This window comes from Carcharodon carcharias, chromosome 1 (genome assembly GCF_017639515.1).
Source record: "Carcharodon carcharias isolate sCarCar2 chromosome 1, sCarCar2.pri, whole genome shotgun sequence".
In the NCBI taxonomy this organism is placed as follows: Eukaryota; Metazoa; Chordata; class Chondrichthyes; order Lamniformes; family Lamnidae; genus Carcharodon; species Carcharodon carcharias.
Window position 1 is genome coordinate 179981464 of NC_054467.1, and position 18841 is coordinate 180000304.

General features: G+C 41.7%; 1 protein-coding gene across 1 annotated transcript in view; it reads left to right on the plus strand.

Annotated features, from left to right (window-relative positions):
- Positions 1-674: 674 nt before the first annotated feature.
- cspg4ba (chondroitin sulfate proteoglycan 4ba) overlaps positions 675-18841 on the plus strand; it is a 144709-nt gene continuing 126542 nt past the window's right edge. Inside the window, exon 1 of the mRNA XM_041191583.1 lies at positions 675-820. Within this exon, the coding sequence (XP_041047517.1) occupies positions 742-820 (79 nt within the window). The 5' untranslated portion in view covers positions 675-741. The remainder of the gene's footprint in view (positions 821-18841) is intronic.

Here is an 18841-nt window from a genome sequence, read left to right on the forward strand (position 1 = left end):
TTTAATGGTTTTTCTTCTACTGAGTTACAACAGCATAATTAACAATGCAGTAATAATTGCTCCATTTCAAAAATACTTAATTGGCTGAAGACTGCTTTGGGAATTTGTGAAAATTGCTGTATAAATGTAAACCCTCAAAAACTCGCACTATCATTGCAGCTTTTCTGTACTGTAATCTCCCAATTACCTATTTTTGCAGTGTTGCTTTAGTGATCCTCCTTTGTGTTTATGGATATCCAGCTAAGACTGCCAGACTGTTTCTTTGCTCTTTAAGCATCAATTTGCTAAATGTGCACCAGAGTTCCAAGGAGGGGAGGGGAGACCAAACCCCCTCATTTGTCCCCTTGATTTATCTACGGTGTCAGGAAGCTCCTCACTTCCACTTCTCCCAGATGTCATTGTCCAGGTTAAAGAGCCTTCAGTTTATAAAAGACCAGGGAACTGACTGTGTGCCATCTTATTACTTGATCTTCTGAATTTCTGGTGAGGATATTGAAGCAACAAATGGCTCTCCTGAGAGAAGGCACGGATTGACAGGCGGGCACAGATGATTGGGGGGGGGCGGGGAGGCGAGGGGAGAGGGGCGGTGCTGCTGAGGCAGGCATGTGGGACGTTCTTTGACGCCGTGCGTCGGTGCGGACGGAGCAGGTACGGCGCGGGCGTAGAGCCTGTGCCTTGATTGATACAAACTTTGATCAAAAAATGTAACAAAGCAAGTTAGAGGAGACTTCCCGATCAAACATGGGCTTCTTGGGGAAGTCAGGAAGCGTCCTATTCTTCTTGGGGATATGTGTGTCTGCGGCTGGGCTTGTCTATGGAGGTAAGTACTTACAGCTCTTGTAAAGTCACCCAGGCAGTACTTCTCAGGGAATAATGCAGGCTTGGTCCCAGAAAGCAAAGGCTTCCACCAAATGAATTAATGTCTGCTGTGGCACATTTTCCTCCCTACTTGCTAGCCTTAGAATTTGAGTTGTAGTTTCCATACTGTTGACAAATCCCTTGTCGTGATTGTTAACAGATCGACCCAGCATCATTACCTTAAAAGGATATGGACAACACGGGGTTAAAATATTGACTTTTATATGGTATTTATCTGTGTTTAACTGTTTTTAAACTCTAGGAAACGTGAAGAGAAGTGCACAATATGATCATAAATACATAGTCGTTTGCTTAATTTTTTTTTAAGTTCAGGTTAGTCTACTCAAAAAATGTACAAGGATATTTTTAAACTGAGTTTTTATTGTAGTTGTGCATATGTGCACGTATATATATATATATATATATATATAGGTAGGATATAAGTTCTACTCCAGTAAATGAGCCACTAAACCCACTTGATGGACCTTCCAGCACTTGTACAATACTTAGCTGCAATTTCAACATCTGTCAGTCCAGTAGGATAAAGGCAAAGTACTGCCAATGCTGGAAATCTGAAACAAAAACAAAAAATGCTGGAAAAACTCAGCAGGTCTGACAGTAAAGAAGGGTCATGCGGACTCGAAACGTTAATTTTGTCTTTCTCTCCACAGATGCTGTCAAACCTGCTGAGTTTTTTGTTTTTTGTTTTTGTTTCTGTCAGTCCAGTGTTGTGTTCCACTGTGATTGCTATTTTTTTTACTGTTTCTTCATGGTATTGAGGATTCTATGGAGTTATGAAAGAACAAAATTCATTTTTTTTACTACCTTATGGTGCATTTCATTATGGGCTATGTCTTCCAAATATACAAGATGACAAGTAACACCAGGATCCTTGTCAAATGGAATTTAGCATTCAGAATAACTTGCTGTCTTTCCAGTCTTCCACAGTGCATTGTTGATTCTGATTATGACATCCTTTCAGGTCTTGTCACTTGTCAAATCTATTGCAAAATTTGGAAATTCTTTAGATTTCACTCAAGGAGGTGCTTGACCCACTAACATGAGCTTACCTTTGAAAATGCAGAGTAGACATTTTCTACATCTTTGTGAGAGAAGTTTTTGATAATGCGTTTCACATTTCTGGGTTTTTTAGGTCATATTTTCACATAAATGTTTTGGAGGGATAAACTTGGCTTTTATGGATTGTTTTAATGCAAAATGCATTTGCACAAGTTTTGGGAGAAAAATGCAGTGAGACAGAAGTAATTAAAATGCTTTTGAGCTCGGCTTTGAAATTGTTTCCCTGAAGGCTAATCAATAAGCAATCCATTAGCCTGTCTAAGTAATTAACAAACCTCACACCTGTTGTGTCAGGAGGTCTTTCGTCCCAGGCACTTGGCAGGGGCCATCTGGGATAGTTGCAAACACCGGGAAGTTTTACAAAATAGTTGGGAACAAGTCAGGCAATCAAGATTTTAAATAGAAAGCTGCGAGACTAAACCCACCTGGGCTTAAAAGAAGATTGCAGAAAAGAACATGCATTTATATAGCCCTTTCCTCAATATCCAGATGGCCTCATGTCTGTTACAATTAATTAAGTACTTTTTGAAGTGTAATTATTGTTGTAGTCAGTTTGCGCACAGTCAGGTTCTGCATACCTTTTCAAAAGCAATTAGGGACGAACAGTAAATGCTGGCCCAGTCAGTGACACCCACATCCCGTAAATGAATTTTTAAAAAACAATATGATAATGACCAGGTAATCTGTTTTTGTGGGATAAATATTTGCTAGTGCCCTGAGGAGAATTAAGAGGGTCATGAGGATTCGAAACGTCAACTGTACTCTTCTTCGTCGACACTGCCAGACCTGCTGAGTTTTTCCAGGTATTTTTTATTTTTTGTTCACTGAGGAGAATTCCCCTGCTTTTCTTTAGAATAGTACGATGAGATCTTTTAAAGCAGATGGGACCTCGTTTTAACATCTTATATGGCACCTCTGATAGTGCACTGAAGTGTCAGCCTGGAATTTGTGCTCAAGACTCTGGAGAGCAACAGGGACCTACGGCCTTCTGACTCAGAGGCGAGAATGCTGCCAACTGTGTAATGGCTGGCACCATTTGAGAGTGGGGAGTTTATGGGTGAGGACTTCATTTACGGCAGTGTTATGGGTGCTCTGCAAGCCACTAACTATGTAGTCAGCGTGGCGTTCTCCATGGATACAATACACAGCTGTTTCCCTGATGTCTGCCCAAATATATTGAATTGGCACTATCCTGATATTGCCTACCCTAGCCGGCTGATGTGACGCTAGGATTCCAAATTTGAACAAAGCAGGTCCTGGCAATGTCTACATTTCCCACTCCTGAGAAAATAAATTTGAAGTAGCAAGCTAGGCCCTGCAGTGGCATTAGCTAAAGTGCCAGACATTTTGATTGCAGGTAAATAAAATTTATCCAGCTTTCCCTGTTGGAAAGCGTCTGAAAGTTCCCTGGAGTATTTTTGCAGGTGTTTTAGTCCATTTGCCAGAGTGTGTTTGTCGTATCCTCACAGGGTTGGCAGAGGAGTAGATGCCCTGTCTGCAAAAGGGCTGCAACAGGGATGAGGGTTGCAGTTGCTGTGCCTCTGGCTATGCAAGGCAACAGGAAGATGGAGTGGTGGCTGCAAAGAGAGCAAGCTTCATGCCATTCCCCTTGCCATAATGGAGCTGGACTCGTCCACGCTCCTGAACAGCGACAGGAGACTGACCGGACAGTCAATTCATTCTTTTGGTCTGCGTGCCTGTGAGTGGTCTCCTGTATGTCACCTCATTGAGGTCCTCATGTGAGCTCTGCAGCAGTCTTCGTCTGCCACCTTACCCTTTGAGCTGGCAAACAAGTCATCCTTTAGCCCCAGCATGGTTACAGGCTATTTGTTCCCAGTGACTCAACATGTGCTAATCCAAACTATACAAGCCTTCATGCTGAATGCAGTGGCATTGTCTGAGTGTCAGATCAAGTGACTGGGCATCTTCATTACGGCATATGAACATACGAATTAGGAGCAGGCTTAGGCCATTCAGCCCCTCGAGCCTGATCTGATTGTGGCCTCAATTCCACTTTCCTGCCTACCCCCTTTACCCTTTGACTCCCTTGTTAGCCAAAAATCTATCTACCTCTGCCTTAAAAATATTCAATGACCCTGCCTCCACTACTTTCTGGGCAAGAGAGTTCCACAGACTCACAATCCTCTGAAAGAAAAAAAAATCTCATCTCTGTCTTAAATGGGAGCTCTGCAGCTCCCACAAGGAGAAACGTCCTTTCAGCATCCACCCTGTCAAGTCCCATCAGGATTTTCTATGTTTCAATAAGATCACCTCTCATTCTTCTAAACACCAATAGATACAGACCCAACCTGTCCAACCTTTACTCATAAGATAACACCACTTCCATCCCAGATATCAGTCGAGTTAACCTCCTCTGAACTTCTCCTAAAGCATTTATATCCTTTCTTCAACAAGGAGACCAAAACTGTTCGCAGTGATCTAGATGTGGTCTCACCAATGTCCTGTACAACTGTAGCAAAACATCCCTATTTTTATCTCCCTTGTAATAAATGACAACATTCCATTTGCCATCCCAATAACTTGCTGCACCTGGATACTAACGTTTTGTGATTCATATCCCAGCACACCCAGTTCCCTTTGTACCGTAGAATTCTGCAATCGCGCTTCATTTAAATAATATGCCACTTTTCTATTCTTCCTGCCAAAGTGGACAAGTTCACATTTTCCCACATTACACCCCGTCTGCCAAATTTTTGCCCACAGGTTTCCCTTTATACGCGTTGCTTGTTACATCCTCACAGAACTCTAATAAATTAGGCAAACGTGATTTCCCTTTCACAAAACCACGTTGACTCTGCCCGATTACATTGAGATTATCTAAGTGCCCTGCTATAATTTCCTTAATAATAAATTCCAGCATTTTCCCTATGACAGATGTTAAACTGCCCTGTGGTTTCCTGCTTTCTGTCTCCCTCCTTTCTTGATTTAGTGCTGTGCTTTTGTTCTCTCCCTTTCTCATTGGGCTGTCGTAGCTAAAGAGGTGGCAGTTCTTGAGTGGCTGAAAGCTGGAATTCAGAAGGGGAAAGTGTGAAGTAAGCAGGAGGTCCATGGTTACAACATCAGCAGCTTGCTTATCATGCCAGACAGCAGGATGAGTGTGAGGTGGAAGCTGAGAAGGGCATAGAGCAGAAAGATCCCATAACATTCAAGTTCCTCAGCGACACTGGATCTTGCAGGCCCCATCCCAGCCTGCATCATGATGCTGGGAGCCATCTCCACTATAGGATTCAAGAAATACAAGCACCATTGTCCCCTGTCCCACCCATGCAGATGTATCCATGAATCAATAAATGAAAAAGGAACACTTTTTTTAATATTTTTTTAAAAAACAACATGGAGAATGGGCAATCTGTGTTGTAACAAGATGGAGTCTAGGGGGTCAGGTTACCTCCCTCCATATCTACAAATATACCTGAAACTGCCCAAGGATGGAAAAATCCTGCTTATTTGGTCAGGAGATGAAAATGTAAATGACCTTTTGGAACATTCCTTTGAGAAGGCATTAAAAATGCAACAGATTTATTCTATGGGCTTAACAGCTACAATTGTCTAAATGCTACAGAAACTGATGCACAATGACCACATAGTGGCTATAGAATGAAATTCCACAGAAAGGGTGTTAATCAAAACCATTTTATCACAAAGCGATGCAAGTGGACAGGATTCAAACCTCATTATGTGTCAATGCTAATGTTGACAGGGACCATTTCTGTGGACAGTGAGAACACTGATACTATGGTCACCTGACAGAAACCAACTTGTGATAAGAAACATTTATTAACATACATCTTGAGTAGCAGCCTCAAGTCAGTCAGTCTGGAAGGCAAAGAGACCACAGGGAAGAGATTCCACCCAGGAAAGGACGAACCCTGCTTAGAATCGACTAACCGGTGGAGAAATTTTACCTTTTACCTGTAGGTTTGAAGAACCAAGCCAGATCTTCAGTACAAGGTCTCAAATGCAACTTCCACTGGAACAAAGCCAGAAACTTCTTGTTGCAAGGAGTAAGCCACTGTGAGTTCGTCGCCCGAAAAATCCAAACTCCATTTTTTTCAGTGAACCAAAAGAAATCATCATGCCTGCAATGTTTGCAGCTTCCACCCCGAAAGACAAGAGTAATGGTGACTTTTTGGACTCTTTAAAAACCTAAGTGCATTCTACCCCTTCTGTAATTCATGGCATGCTACTTCTGCCATTTAGTATGTATGTAGTCCTTTGTTGTAGCTTCACCAGGTTGGCACTTCATCTTTAGGTATGCCTGATGTTGCTTTTGGCATGTATCCCTACACTTCTCATTGATCCCTTGGCTTGATGTTAATAGTAGAGTGAGGAATATGCCAGGCCATGAGATTACAGATAATGGTGGAATATAATTGTGATGATGATGGTCCACAGTGGCTCATGGAGACCTAGTTTGGGGCTGCTAGATCGAATCGGAATCTATCTTATTCATATAGGTGTAGAGTCATGCCACACGATGAAGGTGTCCTCAGTGTGAAGACGGGACTTTATCCCCAGAAGAACTGTGTGGTGGTCACTCCTACTAATTCTGTTATGGACAGAAATATCTGAGAGAGGTAGACAGGTGCAGGTGTGTTCAACTACTTTTTCCACTCTTCTTGGTTCTCTCGCCAGCTTCCGCAGGCCCAGTTTGACAGATATGTCCTTCAGGCCTTGGCCAGCTCGGTCAGTATTGGGGTGACTAAGCAACTCTTGATGATGGATATTGAAGTTCCCCACCCAGAATAGGGGCTCTGTTCTTGCTACCCCAGTGCTTCTTCCAAGTAAATTGAACATGGAGAAGCACTGATTCATCAGCTGAGAGAGGGTTTAGTGGTAATCAGCAGGATGTTTCCTTGTCAGTGTTTGACCTGATGCCATGAACTTCATGGGTCTGAAGTCAATGTTGGAGGCTGAGTTTAAATTCCCCAGCTGCTGTAGTAGGATTTAATTTATGTTTCCAAAGAATTAATCTGGGTTACATTGGATTACAAGCCCAGCAACATTACAACTAGGTCACCGTCCCAATTCTGTTAATGGAAAATCTTGAATTATTTGACTGGTTAACATTTATGTAATAGAAATGTAGCAGCAGTGTTTGAAGCTAACATATGTTCTTGCTGCATACTATAAAATGTATGTATTTTGTAACAGTGCCTTGCATTTTTATAGTACTTCCACTTGGAAGAAAACACCTAACAACATTTTTACATGAAAGAGAATAAATTAATTGAATGCAATGCCAAAGTAAAAGAGATGTTTAGAACAGTTAACAAGTATTTAAACTTGAAATAAAAACAGTTACAACATCTTTTTTATAGGCATTTAAAAAGCTTTTGTCAACACTTTTCTAAAAAGTCAAATCATTTAATTCCAAATTGTCTGTAGACTACATGGTGATAGTACAAAAAATAGAGCTCTTATGAGTCCTCTATGATGTCAATGGCAGGAAGACCACTGTATACATTGCAGTGCTGTCCCTGAAGTCAGGCCTACCGCCCACAGCAATGTGGTAATATAAAGATAGCATGACATTTCAATGAACACTACTCAACTTAAAATTTGCATCCCTCAGATACCAAGTCAATTATTCCAACAGCACAAGCATATAGTTTTCCATTGAGTATTTCATTACCTTTGCTAATACTTATTATTATAAATGCTGATAACGTCCTTCATCAGATTTTCAATCAGCCTTATTTAAGAGTAGATAAGTTAGTTATAGATGAAGAAGGCAATTTTTACCTTCAGGACTCCAGGGTTTGTGCCTCCACTGTTTCTAGAAATCGATTCCATATGTTGATCAGTCTTTTTAAGAACAATCCCTGGCGATTAATCCAAAATTTGCCTTTTATGGTTTGAACCTGTGTTCTGTGTCCATTATTTAATTCCGTACTCATTATCTAATTTAATGATACTTCAGTTTTATATTCTCGATCCTCCATGACTCTAAGATCATTTCTCAGAAGCCTTCTTTTCAGGCTTAAATACTTAATTTTTTCAATCTTCCTCATGACTCAGACTTTGACACTCTGGTCGGCTTTGCAAACCTTCATTGAAATGTGCAGCAAGTTCCCCATGTATGTCTCTCCAACCTCAGCAGGACTGGACACAATACTTGAGATGTGATCTGACCCAGGTACTTTATAGTTTAGTCTCAGCTTTCTCTGATCCTGTATTCTACTGATTTGGTTATGTTCAACATTGAACGATAGTACAAATGCAATTGAGCTGAACAAAAATGGAAGAAAATAGATCTGTGACATGCAACCTATTTTGTGAAATAGCTTTAACTAAACAACAAAAAAGAGGATTAAGCTGAACAGCAAAGAGATGAGGTTAATATAGATGAATTGAGGTGTTTCTACTTAGCCTTTATGAGTATTGGCTCAGGCTCTGTCCTTTTCAGTTTTTTAAATTAGTTCTGATTTCCTTAATCTGTACATCATTCCTTTATCTGTACATCATTCCTTTCTGACAACTACTGATGGTGACACCAAATGCTGGAATTGTTCTCTCAAATGTTGAAATTATGGCAAGTGATTATTTATGATTGAAATGTTGATCATATAATACTTCAACACACTTTTTCTTGAAATTGTTTGGCTTTTATGCACTAACAAAAGCGCACCTATTTGAGGGATTATAAATATTTTCTCTCAGAGGGTTGATAGTCTGTGGAGTTCTCTTTCTCATCGAGCAGTGGAGGACGTGTCATTAAATATATTCAAGACTGTGTTAGATTAGATTTTTGATCGACAAGAGAGTCAAGGGTTATGGGGGGTGGGGTTTGGCATTGGGGAGACAGGATAGCAGAGTTGAGGCTCAGTCAGATTAGCCATGATCTTCTTGAAGGACAGAGCAGGCTTAAGGAGCCAAATAGACTATTCCTACACCTAATTCTTCTGTTCTTATGCTCTTATCACTCCTGTCTACTTAATCACGAATTTCAAATAAAAATTGCATTTTATAGCTTCTTACTTTATAGCCTGTAACCTCAGAAGCATGTTTCTTTGCCCAAACATGTGAAAGGTTGTTTACATTCCAGTAAAAAAAAATTCTAAACTGCCGCTTCGATTTCCCTTTGATTTTTCAGTCAAGTACATAATTTATTTGGAATATAAAGTTTTATGTCTAGACATAACTTGGTAATGTTTAGATAGATTTGCCATATATGGGCATTGCTATACAGTAAGGTAGCAGTCCTTGCTTGCTTTTTATTCATTCACAGGATGTGGGCTTTGCTGGCTGGGCCAGCATTTATTGCCCATCCCTAGTTGCCCTTGAGAAGGTGGTGGTGAGCTGCTTTCTTGAGCCACTGCAATCCATGTGATGTAGCTACACGCACAGTGCTGTTAGGAAGGGAGTTCCAGGATTTTGGAAGGTGCTGTCTAAGGAGCCTTGGTGACTTCCTGCAGTGCATCTTGTAGATGGTACACACTGCTGCCACTGTGCATTGGTGGTGGAGGGAGTGAATGTTTGTGGATGTGGTGCCAATCAAGCGGGCTGCTTTGCCCTGGACGATGTCAAGCTTCTTGAATGTTGTGGGAGCTGCCCTCATCCAGGCAAGTGGGGAATATTCCATTACACTGCTGATTTATGCCTTGTAGATGATGGACAGGCTTTAGGGAGCCAGGAGGTGAGTTACCTGTTACAGGATTCCTAGCTTCTGACCTGGTCTTGTAGCCACAGCATTTATATGGCTAGTCCAGTTCAGTTTCTGGCTAATGGGGGATTCAGGGATGGTACTGAACGTCAAGGGGCGATGGTTAGATTCTCTCTTGTTGGAGATGGTCATTGCCTGCCACTTGTGTGGCACAAATGTTACTTGCCATTGTCAAGCCCAAACCTGGGTATTGTCCAGGTCTTGCTGCATTTGGACGTGGACTGCTTCAGTATCTGAGGAGTCGTGAATGGTGCTGAACATTATGCAATCATCATCGAACATCCCCACTTCTGACCTTTTGATAGAAGGAAGGTCAGTGATGAAGCAGCTGAAGATGGTTCGGCCGAGGACACTACCCTGAGGAACTCCTGCAGTGATGTCCTGGAGCTGAGATGACTGCCTCCAACAACCACAACCATCTTCCTTCGTGCTAGGTATGACTACCACCAGTGGAGAGTTTTCTGCCTGGTTCCCATTGACTCCAGTTTTGCTAGGGCTCCTTGATGCGACACTCAGTCAAATGTGGCCTTGATGTCAAGGGCAGTCACTCTCACCTCACCTCAGGAGTTCAGCCCTTTAATCCATGTTTGAACCAAGGCTGGAATGCAATCAGGAGCTTTGTGCCCCTGGCGCAACCCAAACTGGGCGTCAGTGAGCAGGTTATTGCTGAGCAAGTGTCGCTTGATAGCACTGTTGATGACCTCTTCCATTACTTTACTGATGGAGAGTAGACTGATGGGGTGGTAATTGGCCGGGTTGGATTTGTCCTGCATTTTTGTGTGCAGGACATACCTGGGCAATTTTCCTCATAGCCAGATGCCAGTCCTGCAGCTGTACTGGAACAGCTTGGCTAGGGGTGTGGCAAATTCTGGAGCACAAGTCTTCAGTACTATTGCTGGAATATATTCAGGGCCCATAGCCTTTGCAGTGTCCAGTGCCTTCAGCCGTTTCTTGATATCCCGTGGAGTGAATTGAGTTGTCTGAAGACTGACATCTTTGATGCTGGGGACCCCTGGAGGAGTGGATCGTCCACTCGGCACTTCTGGCTGAAGATTGTTGCAAATGCTTCGGCCTTATCTTTTGCTGATGTGCTGGGCTTATGATGATGGAAATCTGGTAGACTTGAGGAATATTGTTGAATCCATAAACCTCTAAGATGGAAAAGATAGAGATGCATTCAGTAAATATAACAACAAAAGAACAACTCGCATTTGTATAATACCTTTGACATTGAATATCTTAGGCAATTTTTATGACTTATAATCAGACAAAAATGGACATGAAACAAAAAGAGATATTAGAAGGGGGTGATGAAAAGATTTGTTAAAGGGGTGGGTTTTAAGGAGGGATTTGGGGAAGGGTATGTAGCCTCAATGGTGGTGATACTTTCAACCAACATTGGGCTGAAGGGGAATGTACAAGAGACTAGAGTCTGAGGAAAGGAGAATTCATGAAGGCTTGTAGTGCTTCAGAAGGTAATGGAGATGTTGATGGATGATGCCACGATGTGGCGGCAGTGTACTTCAGCAAAAGCAGAAATGATGAATGGGGTGGATCTTGGTGCAGGGCTTGGTTGGTATATGAAGCAGAGTTTTAGATTAGTTCAAATTTACTCAAAGCAGGGGATTAGAGGCCATCCAAAATGTCAAGTCTGGAGGTGACGGTCTTGGATGAGAGTGTGTCGTGGATAACATCAACAACTCAAATTTATATAGCACGTTTAGCATAATAAAATGTTCCAAAGCACTTTACAGGCGGCCAAGGCAGGAGCAGAAGCAGGCATTGTTAGAGATATAAGGCAGTGATCTTTGTGGTTAGACCTATCTTGGCGTACAGTGTATAGTTTTATCTTAAAAGGACGCATAGAACAGGAGGGGTTATAAGCAAGGTTTGACATTGAGTCAAGCAGGAGGTACCATTAGGGCAAAGAGGATATGCTTGCAACAGAAACATATAGAGAAGGCAAAAAGAAAATCCGAAGTGAGAAAATATTAGAAGGTTAAGCTCCATAGTGAAAAGACTTAGCAATGAAAAATGCTGAGTATATTTCAAATCTGAGAGTAACACATCAAGGACCACAAATTCAGTTGTCATTGTTTTTTTCCTGGAAACAATGAATGCACTAGTGCATAAGGAAGTCTCAATAATTGTGTGAATAATCATAATTTACCATTAATTCCCAACTGTTTCTATTTTCTGAAACTTAGTATATTTATGTTGACAATAGGAGTGCCATAATGCAAGTTATTAGCATACACAGATTAAGTTAAACTCAACAGCCCAAACCTTCCGGCCTCCGGATCTTCGGAGATTGAACATACAACCGAAGATGCGCATTGAAACTCTGTGGAAGTCCTGATGTGCTGATATACATAGGAATTGCCTGGGAAGCTTCAACTTTTGATGAACAGTTTCCTTGCCCTAGGACCCTCCATGAATGTCTCCAATCCTATAGCCGGAGACTTCAGAAGGTTCCCATTTCCTGGGTAACTATTCAGGTAAGTAAATGTTAGACCGAGAAAGTAACCCAGAACTGACACCCCAATCACTCACACTGACCACCCACTGACTGCACAATTGCCAAACCACCCAACTGCCACCTCACCCACCCCACCCACTTACCTCATCCACTTTACCACCTTACCCATTCCCTCATTCATCCATTCACCCATTCAGCCACTAACATCCATTCATTAACAATTAAACTGGATCTTTAAACTTTCCATACGGCAGCTAGTACCGTTAAAAAGGGGGCGTGTCTTGTCTTCACCTGACGGTACACTGCTGTGATGAAGATCTCCGAGGGACACTGCCCTCCACATTTTTGATAAAGCCTGAATGAAAATAGCTAAGAAAACTGAAACCGTAGATAATGCTGATTAGTATAAATGGAGCCCACTGAACCCCATCTCTCTCATACCCTAGTCCCTGATTCCAGCATGGAACTTGTCAGCCTTTAAATTAAAAAGTTCTGTGCAAATTTACATTTTACTAGTTTATGCTTGTGACCAGTGGTCTGTTATGCCTTTTTTTTGAAGTAATGTTGGCCTAACTTGAGCCGTTTTTAATAATTTACATTTTTAAACAAGATATTTGCAATATGCAGCAAAAATTGAGCCCTTTTTTAATCCTTTCCTCATTGTACATCCACTTTTCACACGGAATTACTCTTGTTGCCCTTTCTCCAACAGACCTATGTAGTGTGGTGACCAGAACTGCAAGCTGGTCCTCTGTGTGGTCTGATCAGCTGTCTTACGGCTTCAGCATAACATTGTACTGTCCCAGTATTTTGTTAACTGTTTTTTAACTGCCTCACCATGTTATATGGAGCCTGGAATCATTTTGGTCACTCTGTTCTGAACATTTTCCGATGCACCAATGTCTTATGTGAAATAATGATTAAAATTGCATTCCATATTTCAGAATTGTCTCCAGACTGATCTGTACAATGTCAGTACAACATGTTCTGACTTGTAATCCAATGCCCTCTAAATGCATGTGAGCACTAAATTGGCCTTATTGATTCCCTACAACAGTGACCATGCTTCCAAAGTATTCCATCGGTTGTAAAGTGCTTTAGGTTAATTCTGAGGTGTGAAACATACTATATAAATGCAAGATCTTCTTTTTCAAACTGAATTGATGGAAAATTAAATAACTGAGCATGATAAAAACTTGTGTTAATGTTATACATAATGTGTCTCAAACATATTGGTGTTTCACAAATGCTCAGTTGCTTTGATGTTCAGTGATTGTTATGCAGTAGCTATTTTGCACACAGCAAGATCCCACGTATAGCTGTGAGATGAATGACTAGATAATCACAGACCCAAGAATTTCTTAGCAGAGAATTAAAGATAAATGGCGATGTTGGCCGTCTCAGTTCGTCGTGCAGCAGGCTGATGCCAGTCTAGCACCCCAGCAGCCCTACCATACTCTAGTTGTGACTTACCTTAGGAGTAGTTCACAACACTATGGGTCTTGACTGGGTGCGCAGAGTATCAGTCTGCCACCCTCCCACTGGTCCCAGTATGTTTAATTTGCACTGGTGATTTTATTGGAGCAGTTTTAAAAAATACATCATGCCAAATAATTTTGTCTTCTGTTGAACCATCATCCACGATTTTATCACAAACTAAAATCCCTAGGATACTCTTAAAGGCAGGGACTTTATTTTGTTGAAGGTGAGAATTAATTCCACCAACAACAACTTGCACTGAACTAAAGGAGGATATATTAGGACAGGCAACTAAAAGTTTTGTCACAGAGATAGGTTTTGAGAAAGGTCTTTGAAGGAGGAAAGAGAAAAATGAAGAGACAGAGGTTTGGGAAGACAATTCTAGATGACTGAAGTCATGATCATAAATTATGTGGCAAAGTGGTATTGTCATTGGACTAGTATTCCAGAGACCCAGGGTAATGCTCTGGGGACCTGGGTTTGAATCTCACCACAGCAGATGGTGAAGTTTGAATTCAATAATAATCTGGAAGTAAAAGTCTGATGATGACCATGAAGCCATTGTTGATTGTTGTAAAAACTCATCTGGTTCAATGACGTCCTATAGGGAAGGAAATCTGCTGTCCTTATCTGGTCTGGCCTACACATGACTCCAGACCCCAGACCCATAGCATTATGGTTGACTCTGAACAAGGGAAGTTAAGGATGGGCAATAAATGCTAGCCTAGCCAGCGATGCCCACATCCCATGAATGAATTAAAAAAAATATCATTTCTGGCAGCTTTAAAAAGTGTGCAAGATGCTCAAAAAGCTGCATGAGCACGCTATTAAACTCAGGCTGACACCTCATTGGAGCTACATTTTAACTCCCTCCCCCCCCCTCCCCCAAGGAGTTTCCACATCATTTATCTCCAGAGTCAAGCTGAGCCCCGAGTCTAAATTTTTACCACTACTTCCAATGTTTCAGCAGTGCTAAAGTTAGTGTAAAATCACTGTTAAAATCTGTATTTACACTGTTAAGAAGCTCAAAGTTACGAAATGTCATAGAAATGTCAAGAGCTGGGGAAAAATACACCTTATTAAGCCAAACCCAACTGTCTATTATTAAAAGTGATAACTGTTATGTGAAGCAAACAGCTGTGTTATGTTATTCTTAATAATTCAGAGGCTACCCAGTGGTTAACGTAAGAAAATACACCTTTTGTTCATGCCCTTTCAATGTAACAATCATTAAGAGACATTCTTGGAGTAGATTATCTGTGGAAACCAACAATTAGTTGTGTTGTGTACTTTTGTAGTGAGATATCAAAGCTGGATTTTGAAAACCTCTGAACAGCTGCAAGACACATCTGGGGTAATTTTAATCTAACTCGCTGGGTGGGAAACCAATGGATTAGATGGAATGATGGTTTTACAACTACTCCTGAAAGTGACCATGCAAAAATGAACTAGTTAAGAGTTAAATGGCTACATTTTAATGAAGAAAATTTGAGTGGCTCTTTAGTTGCTGGCCAGTATTGAGGTCGATTTGCTGCTGTTGTGTAGTTCCTCATGATTGTGCAGATGACTTGGCCTACACAGTTGTGTTTGAGCATGAAAGTTTTTTTTAAAGGAAGCAATAATTAGTGGATGCAGGTAGGTGGGATTAATGTACTTGTTTTTAATGATAAACTCTATACATGTCATTAAAAACATAAGTATAACAACTATTTTGGATGATTTAGAGTCTCCAATATCTATCTGTTGAAATAAGAACAAAATCCGGTTTGAACTATCTCCAGTGTACATAAGTGTAACAACTATTTTGGATGATTTAGAGTCTCCAATATCTATCTGTTGAAATAAGAACAAAATCCGGTTTGAACTATCTCCAGTCACTTTTCCAAAGTTCTGATGTGCCTAAACGGTTTCAAAAAAGCAAATAAAATCTTTTGAACCTCATTGTTTATGATTTCATCTCCCTGTTGTGTGCCATGAAGACTAATGATAAATTAGTGGTTCTCAGACTGTTTTGGTTGAAGGGCCCCTTTTCAAATGGATTAGTAATCACGCATCCAAATTACAATACCATACGATAATCACAATATGAAAGGGCTGTATCTAAAGAATCTGTAAGTTTGTAGCACTTTAATAATTAAAGAGAAACTTACTGACTTGAACAAGGCTGAATTCACTTGGCCTCCACCACCAGCCTTGTGGGTCTCTCTGGTGATGCACTCCTCCATGCACAGTCCCCTCCTAGGTGAGAGAGCTATCCCATTCTGCATGGTACATGTGGCAGTTGCACTCTGCCTCTGCCTCCCAGCTGTCTTCAAACTTGCCTTCAGCCTCTGCTCAACCACTTACTGTTGACCACTGCACCCAGGGCATTTATAGTAGTTACCCACCTGTAAGGTCAATCCCTGCTTGGTAAACACTTACAAATTATTTCGCCCCCCCATACGCCAGAAAGGCTTCCTCTCAGGGGTCTACATATCCCAGTTTGAGAATACCTGGTAATAACAGTCAACGTTTTTAGCTGTGGCTGGTTTAAGTTACAAATGGAACATGTATGGGCAGTTTATGTAATAGATACAAGTTCCCAGATAATGAAGCAGTCATACCTGCATGCAGTAAAACGTCGGAATCCTGCGGGGTGGACTGACAAGTTGTAAGTAATGTTTGTGCCACACAAGCGCCAGGCAATGACCATCTCCAAGAAGGGAGTCTAACCACCACATGTGGCATTCAATGGTAATGCCAAAACCAGATCTCCCACCATCAACAGTTTGAGGATCGCCATTAACCATAGAAATTCATCAGGACCAGCTACATAGATACCGTGACTACTAGAGTAGGACATAACTGGCTATTCGGTAGGGAGTGGTTCCCCCGCTGACTCCTCAAAACCTGCCCACCATCTACAAGGCACAAGTCAAGAGTGTGATGGAATATTCTTGACGTGCCTGGATTTATAGCTGCAGCATCTCTGAAGAAGCTTAGTCCCATCCAGGAGAAAGTAGACCGGTTGATCGGCACTCCATCTACCACCAGCACCCAGTGGCAGCAGTGTGTTTAATACACAAGATGCACTGTAGCAGCTCACCAAGGCTCCTTTGACAGCACCTTCCAAATCTATGCCCTCTACAACTTTGAAGGACAAGGACAGCAGGTACATGGGAACACCGCCACCTGCAAGTTCCCCACCAAGCCACTCACCATCCTGACTTGGAAATGTATTGCTGTTCCTTCAGTGTCCCTAGGTCCAATTATGCAACTTCCTACTCAGTGGTTCCATTTTTTGTTACTAAAAACTGTCTTTTTTTAAACCATTTAAAATAAACTGTTTACAGGCATCTTGTGTGTTTTAACCATGGTTCACTAAAGTATATTATCTGACATTATCACTTTGCTGTTTAGTGGCACCTTGCTGTGCACAAATTGACTGCAAGTATATCAGCCAAAGCTGTGTTACCACTCTGACTTCTGTTGTGGGTGTTGGTTACAGACTGATATGTCAGGATACTCTTTTTAGTTTGAGTATTTGGGAATGTATAGTTCTGTTTGGTTAGTGACAGTGGTTGTCATGAAATCTGCCATTTTGAAGAGATCCAAGGCTATGAATGCATCGCTGCTCAGGAGGGAAAAAGGCTGTTACAGATGAGCTGGTTACAGCTCGAAGATCTGTTTGCTGCCATACCTTAGTGGTTTCAGGGTCATACCTATGACTGGAAGTCAGATTTCCCTGGGCCTGTAAAGTGTTGAATCTGTTGATCAAAGCCAGAGGTCTTTCAGCCATGATTCTTTGTCTGACAGGACAATTATGCTGGCTCCTGTATCCAATTTAAAATTTGTTAATACATTGAAACTAGGAGCAGGACTAGGCCATTCGGCCCTTTGAGCCTGCTCCGGCATTCATTATGATCATGGCTGATCATCCAACTCAATAGCCTGCTCCCGCTTTCTCCCTATACCCTTTGATCCCTTTCGCCCCAAGAGCTATATCTAACTCCTTCTTGAAAACATACAATGTTTTGGTTTCAACTACTTTCTGTGGTAACGAATTCCACAGGCTGACCACTCTCTGGGTGAAGAAATTTCTTCTCATCTCAGTCCTAAATGGTCTACCCCATATCCTCAGACTGTGACCCCTGGTTTTGGACTCCCCCACCATCGGGAACATCCTTCCTCCATCTACCCTGTCTAATCCTGTTAGAATTTTATAGGTTTCTATGAAATCCCCCCTCATTCTTCTGAACTCCAGCGAATATAATCCTAACCGACTCAATCTCTCCTCATGTCAGTCCCGCCATCCCTGGAACCAGTCTGGTAAACCTTCACTGCACTCCCTCTATAGCAAGTACATCCTTCCTCAGATAAGGAGACCAAAACTGCACACAATATTCCAGGTGTGGTCTCACCAAGGCCCTGTACAATTGTAACAAGACATCCCTGTTCCTGTACTCGAATCCTCTGGCTATGAAGGCGAACATACCATTTGCCTTCTTTATCGCCTGCTGCACCTGCATGCTTACCTTCAGTGACTGGTGTACAAGGATACCCAGGTCTTGTTGCACATTCCCCTCTCTCAATTTATAACCATTCAGATAATAATCTGCTTTCCTGTTTTTGCTACCAAAATGGATAACCTCACATTTATCCACATTATACTTCATCTGCCATGCATTTGCCCACACACTCAGCTTGTCCAAATCACACTGAAGCATCTCTGCTTCACCCAGACAGTGGTGAGCCTGTGGAATTCGTTACCACAGAAAGTTGTTGAGACCAAAACATTGTATGTTTTCAAGAAGGAGTTAGATAATAGCTCCTCTCTGCTTCCTCTTCACAGCTCACCCTCCCACCCAGCTTTGTGTCATCTGCAAATTTGGAGATATTACATTTAATTCCCCCATCTAACTCATTAATATATATTGTGAATAACTGGGGTACCAGCACCAATCCCTGCAGTACCCCACTAGTTGAATGGCCATTGACAGAAATGTCCATATTCCAAAATGAGATACCAAGATCTTTGATCTCACCCAAGAAGCATGGCCATGTCTCATCTGGGTTTGCAGTCTCAACCCCGTGGATAATCTTTGGGCCTTCCATGGTTTTTTCCTTGCACAGTTTATCATTGTGTCCAATCCTGCTGCATTGGAAGCATTGGGCTGCACTTGCAAGACATTCATTTCACCTGTGAGGGTGCTTTTTTTTATTCATTCGTGGGGTGTGGGCTTCACTGGTGGGCCAGCAGTTATTGCCCATCCCTAGTT